This window comes from Microcaecilia unicolor, chromosome 7, assembly GCF_901765095.1.
Source record: "Microcaecilia unicolor chromosome 7, aMicUni1.1, whole genome shotgun sequence".
In the NCBI taxonomy this organism is placed as follows: Eukaryota; Metazoa; Chordata; class Amphibia; order Gymnophiona; family Siphonopidae; genus Microcaecilia; species Microcaecilia unicolor.
This window is the reverse complement of record NC_044037.1, coordinates 209,838,792-209,851,189: the sequence shown is the minus strand read 5'-3', so window position 1 is coordinate 209,851,189 and position 12,398 is coordinate 209,838,792. Positions and strand designations below refer to the sequence as shown.

The 12,398-nt window shown below is 41.1% G+C and overlaps 1 protein-coding gene across 1 annotated transcript in view; it reads right to left on the bottom strand.

Annotated features, from left to right (window-relative positions):
- CALCRL (calcitonin receptor like receptor) overlaps positions 1–12,398 on the bottom strand; it is a 227,785-nt gene that overhangs the window by 26,589 nt on the left and 188,798 nt on the right. Inside the window, exons 8-9 of the mRNA XM_030209336.1 lie at positions 10,984–11,137; positions 75–135 (exon numbers count right to left, since the gene is read on the bottom strand). Coding sequence (XP_030065196.1) covers positions 75–135; positions 10,984–11,137 — 215 coding nt within the window. The remainder of the gene's footprint in view (positions 1–74; positions 136–10,983; positions 11,138–12,398) is intronic.

Here is a 12,398-nt window from a genome sequence, read left to right as displayed (position 1 = left end):
TTGCAGCTGATTTTTTTGGGTGCTACATATAGAATCTAACCCTTAATGTCTATTAGAAACTGTAGTCTACTTACTTGTCATTGTAATACAGACTTCTAGCTACAGCATGTATGCAGGAAGGAATCAGCGGGAATCCTGTGAACAATTAAATACATTTAGGTTTAATCTGAGTTGAGTTTACTTATAAACTTGAGGTGTCATCAGTATTTGATATAAGCACTGCAGGAGGGGGTAGAAGAGATATTTTCTGCTTTACAAGTATCTTGATCTACATTAAAAAAGAGACTGCTAGGCACAGGGGAGGTGAGAGAGAGAGAGAGAGAAAAAAAAAAGCTATGCTGGGGATGAAAGTGAGTTGAGAGAGAAAAAGGAACTGATGGGGACAGGGTGACAGAAGATAAAGACCAAACAGCCTGTCCAGTCTACTCATCAATACCAAATACTAAGTTCTTTAATGCTTTCTTCTCCATATGAGATCCTCTGCAATTGTTCCATGCATTCTTGAATTCAAATACTGTCTTCATTTCCACTACTTCCACTAGGAGGCTGTTCCACATGTCACCTACCTGTCCATAAAAAAATGTTTCCTCAGATCTATCCCATTTCATTCTTTTCTTATAACCTGTGCTCCTGAACTTCTTTTCAGCCCATCTATCTCTCTCTCTCTTCCACCTTTCCTCCAAAGTATACAAATTTAGATCTTTAATAGGGTCTTTTACTAAGACGCGCTCACATTTTTGGCACGCGCTAAAATTATGGGCATGGTAAACGTTAGAGACGCCAATGCATTCCTATAGGCGTCTCTAACATTTAGCATGCCCACAATTTTAGCGCAAGCTTAAAATGTGAGCGCGCCTTTGTAAAAGACGCCCTAAGTTTGTCTCCATATGCTTTATGATGAACACACTGATCACTTTAGTAGCCATATGCTGGGCCAATTCCATCCTATTTAAATGCCTACAGTATCATTCAAGTTAAGGGAGAGGGGAAGGAAGTCAGGAGTCAGAGCAGAAGGTTAAAGAGAGAGGGAACAGAAATTGTTAGAGAGGGATGAAAAGATTTTTACCTGCAGTTCTGACTAAAATGCTTACTTACAGCTATGCAAGGCGATGACATCGTGAAAAGTGATTTATCAATGCTCAAAGAATGTTCAAGATTTGGCAGTTAATACTTAATATTAACAAATGCACAGTCATTTATTTATCTATTAGTATTTATTTACTGCCTTTTTGAAGGAATTCACTCAAGGCAATGTACAGTATGAATAGATCATACATGAGCAATAGGCAATTATAGCAGTAAAAAGATTAAAATAACAGTCAAAAGTATGGCATAGTACACTACTTACAGTGTCAACACAATACGTAATAGAACATTCTAATTGATAGTGAAGGGTAAAGCAAAGATGGAACATATACAGGGGCATGATCAGGAGCAAACGCCGGCACTAGAGGCTGTTAGTGCCATACTAGCACCGGCGTTTGCTACCGCCCTAAGATCAGAGTCCCCGAGTGCGTGAAACAATGCGCTCGAGGGCTCTGAATGCAACTAACATGCAAATGCATGCAAAACAGGGCTAAACATATTCATCCCCAATTATCAGCCACCAGTGTGCCAAAGATTGGGTCGCTGGCTATGGCAAACCTTACGCCAGCTCCGAGCTGGCGTTAGGGTTTGCTGACCATCGGGGAGGAATGGTGAGCCCTGTCCAGCATGCATTTGCATGCTAGCAGGCCCCCATTCCCCCCAGCAAAGCAAACCTGAAGACCCGCCCAGTGACAGGGGGCTGGAGGTCCAGCAGACCTCCGATCCCCCCGATGATCCCCCCCCCCCCAAGTTCAGGGAGGGCTGGAGATCCGGTGAGTCTCCAGTCCCCCCTAACACCCCAGCATTGGCAAGGGTCCCTGGTGGTGCAGTGTCAATCTGCCCTCCTCCCTACCCCCCTACCTTGGGTTGGAGGAGGGAGGTAGCCTGCCTTCCTCCTCTTCCTTTGACGCCGCAAACTCCCTTATATGGTGTGAAGCCCCGCCCAGCGCATCCCAGGATACATTGGGCAGGGCTAGGCGCTGCCATTTTGTGGCGTCGAAGGAAGAGGAGGGAGACAGGAACTTTTTTGGAAATGCTGAGGGGAGTTAGGGGGGGCTGGAGACCCACCGGATCTCCAGCCCTCTCTGAACCTGGGGATGGGGGATCATTGGGGAACTGGAGGTTCACCTGACCTCCAGCCCCCATTTTGCCTTTCCTGGGGCAGGGGTAGCTGGGGTCTGGTGGTCCCATGGACCTCCAGCTCCTGTGTTTGACAGGTTTGGGCTTTTGACAGCCCAGACCTGTCAAACAAGTGCATGAGGATTGTGCTGAGCGCATGCTCAGGCACAATTCTCCCGCACTTCTACCCCATGATCAGAGATAATTGCATGCTTAAATTTGCATGCAATTATCTCTAATCATAGGTCTAATAACGCCCCGCGCTGTTCCAGCGCTATTTTTAGAGCACTGTTTGGAACAGCGCGGGGCTTTTCCTCATCTGTCAGATAGATAGGTAAGAGAGTAATAAGAGTTAGAAAGTAAGGTGATTAATTTAAAGAACGTTGCACATGAGGTCAGAGATGGTTTAATATTATCTCAGCTAGGGTAGGAATGGATAAACATGTCCTGCTGCAGAATGTGCAGCCTGTGTCACTCCTTGTGTGTGTGAGTGAGACTAATAAGTTAGTTACTTCTTCCATTAAAGGCCTGGTTGAAGAGCCAAGCTTTCACCTGCTTTCTGAAGTAGAGATAGTCTTGTGTTAAGGGGAGCCTTTCAGGCTACTCAGTGTGGGGGGTACTCTAGAGAAGGCTTTCATTTGCATTTGGGTTGCAAAAATCTTAAGGGAGCAGAATTGTATAGGGACTGAAACAGAGTGATCTGGGGGTGATCATGTCAGATGATCTTATGTTGGACAAACAAGTTAGTAAGGCAATGACAGAAGCCAGGAAGATGCTGAAGTTTACAGGCAGAGAAATAACTAGAAGGAAAAAGATTGTCTCTGTTTAAATCATTGCTGACATCTCATTTAGTATACTGTATACAGATCTAGAAACTGTACCTTCAAAATGATATAAACTGGATAGAGTTAGTTAAGGAACAGTTAACAAAGTGGCCAATGATCTTCACTATAAAACACAAGAGGACTTGAGAGCAAGTTTGAGCCTGTGAAAGCATTTCCTGCAATGCACAGCTCAAACTTAGTGAAAGCTGTAGTGCAGACTACAGAGGCCCTATGCAGCAACAGCCAATGCAAGAAAAAATCAGCCTGACTTATTTGAAGGAAGGGCATATAACTTGGCTGAGCCCATACCCAAGTTAAGGTTAAAAATTTGTTATAGATAAGTTTATCATTGCGTTGTTTAAGAGTAATCTATGGAACTTTGTAAGTCTAAGAGAGTCTTTTATTAAGGCACGCTCACGTTTTTGACGTATGCTAAAATTGTGGGTGCGCTACACGTTAGAGATGCCAATGCATTCCTATGGGCGCCTCTAATGTTTAGCGCGCCCACAATTTTAGCGTGCTCTAAAAATGTGAGCGTGCCTTAGTAAAAGACGCCCTCAGTGTTTTGAAAATGAGCTCCTTGGTCTGTTGATTGAATCACTCTGAAAAAAGAGGATTTAGAAATTTGGAAAGTCTTTTTTTAGAGATTTTAGTGGTATTTGTATTTGGCAAATTCCTGTAATTTCAAATGTGAACCTAGAATTATTTACCGATGTGTCTAGTAGAGTGGGGTTTGGTATTTACTTTAAAAGGGCATGGTGTTCTGGTAGTTGGCCAATTGTGTGGACTGAGAGAGGATGGTGTAAAAATATACGCTTTTTGGAGTTATTCCTGGTTATCATGGCATTATACTTGTGTGGTAATCAATTGCAGACTAGATATGTTGTGTTGTATTCAGATAACAGTGTGGTAGCTGTGAGAAACAGACAGCAAATTCTGCTCTATTAGTGGAATGTATATGAATTTTAGTTTTACGATGTTTGAAGCGGAATGTAACTTTATCTGCTAAGCATGTGTCAATTATGCAAATATAGACTGGGTAAATGTAACATCGGGACACGCTACAGAGATACAATTCCTTGATGAAATAAAGGACAGCTTTATGGAGCAACTGGTGCAGGAGCCGACGAGAGAAGGAAAAATTCTAGACTTGGTCCTTAGTGGAGCGCATGATCTGGTGAGGGACGTTATGGTACTGGGGCCGCTTGATAACAGTGACCATAATATGATCAGTTTTGATATCGACCTTGAAGTAACTGTACACAGAAAGTCAAATACGTTAGCGTTTAACTTTAAAAAAGGAGACTATGATAAAATGAGAAGAACGGTTAAAAAAAAACTTAGGGGGGCAACTGAGAGAGTAAAAACTGTACAACAGGCGTGGACGCTGTTCAAAAATACCATCATGGAGGCCCAGGCCATACATATTCTGCGAATTAGAAAAGAAAGACGGAACTTCAAAAGACAGCCGTCCTGGTTGAAAAGTGAGGTGAAGGAAGCTATTAGGGCTAAAAGAAACGCCTTCAGAAAATGGAAGAAGGAACCGTCTGAAAATAACAAGAAGCAGCATAAGGAGTGTCAAAGCAAATGCAAGGCGCAGATAAAGAAGGCCAAGAGGGATTACGAAAAAAAGATAGCATTAGAGGCAAAAAAACATAGTAAAAATTTTTTTCGGTATATTAAAAGCAGGAAGCCGGCAAAAGAATCGGTTGGGCCGCTGGATGACCGAGGGGTAAAAGGGGCGATCAAGGAAGACAAAGACGTAGCGGAGAGACTGAATGAATTCTTTGCTTCGGTCTTCACCGAGGAAGATTTGGGTGGGATACCTGTGTCGGAAATGGTATTTCAAGCGGATGAGTCGGAGAAACTTACTGACTTCACGGTAAACCTGGAGGACGTAATGGGGCAGTTCGGCAAACTGAAGAGTAGCAAATCTCCTGGACCGGATGGTATTCATCCTAGAGTACTGATAGAACTGAAAAATGAGCTTGCGGAGCTACTGCTAGTGATATCCAACTTATCCTTAAAATCGAGCGTGGTACCGGAAGATTGGAGGGTGGCCAATGTAACGCCCATTTTTAAAAAAGGCTCCAGGGGAGATCCAGGAAATTATAGACCGGTGAGTCTGACGTCGGTGCCGGGGAAAATGGTAGAGGCTATTATTAAAAACAAAATTACAGAGCACATCCGAGGACATGGATTACTGAGACCGAGTCAGCACGGCTTTTGTGTGGGGAAATCTTGCCTGACCAATTTACTTCAATTCTTTGAAGGAATAAACAAACATGTGGACAAAGGGGAGCCGGTTGATATTGTGTATCTGGATTTTCAAAAGGCGTTTGACAAGGTACCTCATGAAAGGCTACAGAGGAAATTGGAGGGTCATGGGATAGGAGGAAATGTCCTATTGTGGATTAAAAACTGGTTGAAGGATAGGAAACAGAGAGTGGGGTTAAATGGGCAGTATTCACAATGGAGAAGGGTAGTTAGTGTGGTTCCTCAGGGGTCTGTGCTAGGACCGCTGCTTTTTAATATATTTATAAATGATTTAGAGATGGGAGTAACTAGCGAGGTAATTAAATTTGCTGATGACACAAAGTTATTCAAAGTCGTTAACTCGCGACAGGATTGTGAAAAATTACAAGAGGACCTTACGAGACTGGGTGGCTAAATGGTAGATGACGTTTAATGTGAGCAAGTGCAAGGTGATGCATGTGGGAAAAAAAAGAACCCAAATTATAGCTACGTCATGCAAGGTTCCACGTTAGGAGTTACGGACCAAGAAAGGGATCTGGGTGTCGTCGTCGATAACACACTGAAACCTTCTGCTCAGTGTGCTGCTGTGGCTAGGAAAGCGAATAGAATGTTGGGTATTATTAGGAAAGGTATGGAAAACAGGTGTGAGGATGTTATAATGCCATTGTATCGCTCCATGGTGCGACCGCACCTTGAGTATTGTGTTCAATTCTGGTCGCCGCATCTCAAGAAAGATATAGTAGAATTGGAAAAGGTGCAGCGAAGGGCGACTAAAATGATAGCGGGGATGGGACGACTTCCCTATGAAGAAAGACTAAGGAGGCTAGGGCTATTCAGCTTGGAGAAGAGACGGCTGAGGGGAGACATGATAGAGGTATATAAAATAATGAGTGGAGTGGAACAGGTGGATGTGAAGCGTCTGTTCACGCTTCCAAAAATACTAGGACAAGGGGGCATGCGATTAAACTACAGTGTAGTAAATTTAAAACAAATCGGAGAAATGTTTTCTTCACCCAACGTGTAATTAAACTCTGAAATTCATTGCCGGAAAATGTGGTGAAGGCGGTTAGCTTAGCAGAGTTTAAAAAGGGACTTGGAAAAATCCAAAATCCCAGGAATAACATGTATAGAATGTTTGTACGTTTGGGAAGCTTGCCAGGTGCCCTTGGCCTGGATTGGCCGCTGTCGTGGACAAGATGCTGGGCTCGATGGACCCTTGGTCTTTTCCCAGTATGGCATTACTTATGTACTTATGTAGGAGTTGCTAACAGGATAGCAGATTCTTTATCTCATTTCCAGTGGACATGCTTTCGTGCTCCTGGTGCAGAAGAGTTCCCGACAGTAATTCCACCAGACATATGGGATGTGAATCCAGCATAGTTGTCATATTGTTAAAGAGCTCCTTCTCCAGAAATATGTGGAACCTATTTGAAGTAGGATGGAAACGTTTTGTTGATGTTCTAGCTCCGACACAAGTAGTTCCATCATGGAGACTGATCGGAACAAATGTAGTGGTGTGATTTATTTCTACAGTTTGGAGTTAAAGTTTTCTAAAGTTTTGTTTCTAAGATATTTGGTTTTGTGACCCATCCAAGGTTTTTGTTGTTTATAAACTAGTACAAGGTTTTGTTAGAGATCTTAAGAATGAAAAATTGGTGGTTGCCAAGACAACCTATTTCTCCTGAGTTACTTGTGAAATTGTTCAATATACTTTGTGTTGTATGCGCTTCCTCTTATGAGGTAGCATTTTTTGAAAAAGCCTTTTTCTTTTGCATTTTTTGGAACATTAAGAGTTAGTGAGCTGGTTTCATCTTCAACATCAGTGAATGGTCAGTTTGGATTGTTATATAAAGATGTAGTGAAAAGAAATTGGTTCATATTCATTGCTCAAAAACAGACCAGGGAGGTGTGGGTGTCTGGGTAACTTTGAAGAGTGTTAATAACTTATTGACTTGCCCAGTTCACTGTACTACTGGGGTTGTATTGGTTATGTCATAAAGAGGTGGGCTCAGTAGTTGCCTTTTTTACTGATGAATCGGTGTTATTCTAATCCAAGATATATATTTATTCATTTGGGGAAAACATTTATTATATCGAAGGTGTAGATTTTATTAGACAAATAAAAATGGATATATTTTCCATTCAATGTTATTTTACTGATGTTGCTATTATTTGGTCTGCAATTATTCAGTGAAGAACATGGAAAGATGCTAAATGCCCTAAGGCAACTGAAAGGCTGAGAAAGTGTATAAATGTGGAAGTAGCAACATTTGTGGTTTTATCAAGGGGTTTAGTGCGGTCGTATGAATTATTGACACAAACAAATAATCCCACAGTCGCTGGTATAAATATCAAATATCCTTACTGGAACCAGGACAACTGCTACCAAAACCAATAACTATTAATTTTTGAAAGAGTACCCTCTGACTTCTCCACAGTTTTTGGCAATTAGTAATAACTGTTGCCCAGTGGTATAGCACTTCTTTCATAGGGCTATTCTTCTTTTAACACCGTGTTACGTGCTATTAGTGTCATTTCGTGATAATGCATTTACAAAAACCCTCACCAGCTATAATCATTAACCGTTTCTTTCAAATAGCATAGACTTTCATAGAAACTGGACTTATCTTTATCTGTCCAGCATCTTCACAGTCTCCGAGCTCAAAAGTTTCAAAGAGCAGAAGTAAGTAACTGACTGCCTTCCCCTGGAAGCACCTGATGCCGCGGGTTTCAAACTCCTTTCCTCAGGGACTCGGGTTAAAGCTGTCATCTATGCTGTTGTCTTATGTTAAAGTCTTTTGTTGAATGAGCTGCTGGACCCTCCTAAGGTTCACTAAGGTAGCACAGTGCACCCCCTTGCTTGGAGAAGGGAGGGGGTTTCTGGCCTGAGTGACAACCTAGCTAGGTATGCAACTGCATGTATATACCCAGTTATGCTAGTATTCTATAAACAAAAGTGGCACATATGTTCCTTTATAGAATAGGCCCCTAACAGATGCTGTGTTATTAATTTTTCTTTTTCAGGACCTTGGAAGAATGAATTACAGTAATCAAGCCAGTTCATGATGAGTGTGAGTGTCAAAAAACAAATGTTTTTAATAGCTGGTAAAGCTTTTATGGTGTGTACTCTGCATGTGTAGATCGCAACTCCACTTCCACTCTGCCCAAACTACACCCCCAGGAACACCTACACATCACATTAATATTGGCACATTCTTTCCATGTACCTTCTTTTTATGTGGGTATGTGGTTGCACAATTACATCAAAACTCTTTGCCTTGTTTAAAACAGGCAGTACACCTAGGAAAAGTTTTATAAGATTACTCTATAAACCAGTGCTTCTCAACCCTCTTCTGGAGGCACACCTTGCCAGTCAGGTTTTCAGGATTACCTCATTGAATGTGCATAAGATAAATTTGCATAGTGCAGAGCGTTGTAATCTTGGTATTTGCACACAACCATCCTCTCACTTATCCAGGACATAAAACACCTGATAACACAACTGGCAAGAAAGTGGCCACAGCTTTATTTCTGGGATAAGTAGCATAAAATGTACTGAACTTTTTGGGGATCTTGCCAGGTATTTGTGACCTGGATTGGCTACTGCTGAAAACAGGACACTGGGCTTGATGGACCTTTGGTCTGTCCCAGTGTGGCAATACTTACGTACATATTGAAACAGCATTCTAAATTCAAACAATTAACTCCCCCATAATTCCCATTGTTAAAACTTTGCCCATTGTCCCCCATCCACTCAAGGCTAGTTGGTGGTGACCTAGCCAACAAACTCCCCAAAAGTAGCATTAACCTCAAAGAACCCCAAGCCAGGGTTGTGGTAACGCCAAGCCCATGACTTCGCTCAAGGTGGTATTACACTCAAACAGACTCCCAAAGACCATGTCACTTAACTGCAATCATTTCCAGTTCACAAACCAGGCCTCATGGGATAGAACTGAGCTGCAACAGCCAAACCCACTCCCCCCCCCCCCCCCCCACACACATATTGAATTAACCAACCCTCAACTATAACCAACAATAAGGGCAGGGAGGGTGGGAATCAATTTTCCCACAACACTCTCTACCACACACCTGTTCCCAAACACTTTCTTTATCCCAAATAAACTTTGCCCGCCAAATTGCTATCATTGTATCTCACTCCGCTTCCACTTTCTCCCCTAGCCAGTCCTATCACACTTCCACACAACTACCATTCACATTCACCCAGCAATCTGCCTCCTGCTTTACCTACATCATTACCTTACCCTATCAGCACTTTACCTCTTCCACACCTCTCCATCCCACAATCTTTATACCACATTACTCCCATAATATGATGGTGACTCAGCTAAGTTATGCAGCCCACTGCTAAAACAGTGGACTCTCCTTATATACAGAATTATCTTATGCACATCCACTGTGGTGATCCTGGAAATCTGACTGGCAAGGTGTGCCTCCAGGAAAGGGGTGAAAAACATTGTCCTAAACATCTTCATTTGGGGGTATCAGAATATCTAGCAAGGAATTTGTATTAGTATGAGCTTTGAATGATATTTGCAATCTTCTCATTTAAGATTACTGTTTTCACTTTATTATCAGCTGCCACCACTGAAATATCTGGTCAAAAACTTTTAAAATGTTTTACTATGAAGTTGTCTAGTTTCAAATATATTTTCTATGACCCCTTGCAGTTAAAACATTTCCCGGATAATTCATTTCCATTATCCTATGTAATCTGATAGGTTATGGGAACTGCAGATTTGAGGTCTCATTTCAAATGGTAAATAAATAAAATGTGATGCACGCCCACAACTCACCATACTTGGTCCCCCCCACACACACACACTTTTTTTTTTTTTTTGGCAGAGAGGAAGTAATTTGTGTTGAGACCATGAGCTTAGTATACCAAAATTATTTTCAAAAGTTGGCTCCTATGATCCCAAGAATAGACAGTGGTCCAACTGAGAATGATACACAGGAGGAACTTAAGTAGAAGAAAGCAGAATGTCACAAATCAAGGAGGTTAATTCTGTTACTCTTTTCCTTGCTGTGTCCTGACCCTATGTCTATCTTTAGAATGGGACACTCATTTATAAACAAACACATCCCTGTGTACATATCTTTGAGTTAAAATAAATCAAGGAAATCAGGACGTCTTGATGTCTCTTCTAAATCAGGGCTCTGTTTGCTAAGCTAAGGACAATGTTCTTTCTTGTTCTAGGGATTAGTGGTGAGTCTCTGGTAACCTAATCAGAGATAAGTCAATACCTCAGAAGTAACAACAACAAAGAACAGAAAATCTTACCAAGTTATTCTTATTATTTACAAAAGAATAAAAGAGCAGAAAGAAACTGAGTGGAATTTTTCCTGCAAAGTATCTTGTGTGTCAACAGTGGAGATGTCTACTGCTGAAATTAGTTTAGTGAAAAAATTGGGATGGGCTTAGAGGGTGAATTTATTTTACTGCTGCCATCAGTTTCCTTCAAAATCCTTCCTTCAAGTTCTTCTGTTCAAAGGTTTAAAGAGGGAAAGATCTATTGGGTGAGGAATTTTCATAAGGTTAAAAAGTCTGTTTTTTAAAAATCCTTTTTGCTGCAAAATGTTTTCTCATATTTCTACTATAGAACACTGTGCTAAAGTTCGTTCATTCACAGTTTCCATTTACAAGAGATTAAATAAAAAGTAATACAGAATGACATACCCCAGCCAAGGAGATAATACCACATTAAATGCTGTTTCTCAGCAAAGACTGCGACAACAATGAGAGTGTGCAGATAAATGCCTTCACATAACATCCAGAAATAGTTGCATCCCATCAGGTACAAGTGGATGAACTGAGTTACTTTACAGCTAACCTGTAAAAGAAAAGAATAGAAACCATGTAATAGATTTCATGATGTTTTTTTAAGTTTAGTTCATTTATATTTATTGCAATATTATTTAAGAAAGTAATTTCAAGAATGGTCAACTAAGAACAAAATTCATGGATATTTTGACTTTGAAAACTAAGAAAAAAATATTAACATATACTTGCACCTGTTATATTGTGTGAGTGCTTTTTCAGAGGAAAAAATGTGCACCCATTTTTGAAACGTGAAAAGTATGGGGTCAATATTCAAAGGGGTTTAACCAGGCAAGAGAGGTTCCTACCTAGCTAAACCCCGCTGAGCTCTCTGTGGCACTTAATTGGGTAGTGCTGCTGAATATCATCGTTAGCCAACCTTATGTAACTGGCTACGTTAGTGGTGGTCTGGGACAGAGTTGGGGTGGAGTTTGGGCAGAGCTGCAACCTTGCTGGTTAGCGTGTTTTCTTCTTCTTCTCTTGTAATTTGATGAATAAACCATTTTGAAAGACTTTTAGCCAAGAAAATGGTATAAACACTTATAATTAAAATAAATAAATAGTGGTGATATTCAGTTCACTATCTGGCAAAGTATGTGGATAAAGTTAGGACAGCAAAACAGCTCTCCAAACTTTATCCTCTGATTTAACCAGGCACTGGTCTGAATATACCCTGTATCCAATACTGGAAGTCATACATGCCCCGGTATTGATTATCTGAGGTTAGTTTAACCTGTGGCTCGGAGTGGCTTACAAGCCTATGTGTATGCATTTCCAAACTCTGTCTCAATCCGACTCCTAGAAATGCCTCCTAATGCAGATTAAAATGCATGTTTCTCTACCTGTGAAAATAGCTTTTAAAACTGCCTTCTAAAAGAGCATATTCATGATGTTCAGCAGTTGGGAGAACTAATATTATAATCTTGGGAGATTTTAACATACGTTGATATCCCACAACACCCTTGCTGCAGGACCCTTTTGTCATTTTTATTGGAACTCTACCTTTTTCAGTAGGTCTCCTTCTGGCACTTTTACCAATGGATTCTCCTACTTCTCCATCTATGCTTTTCTCTGCCCAGATTCCCTGGTCTGATCACTTAGTTATTCACTTTTCTGTTTTACTTGCTTTACCCTCACTTGCAACAGAAATTTTTCCAAAATGGTGTAGATAACTCGCTCATTTTGACCCACATGGCTTATCCCCATCTCTTTTTTCCTTTTCCTCTAGACTTCGATACCTTGAGCCTCGATGATCAGAAATGCTGCCTACATTC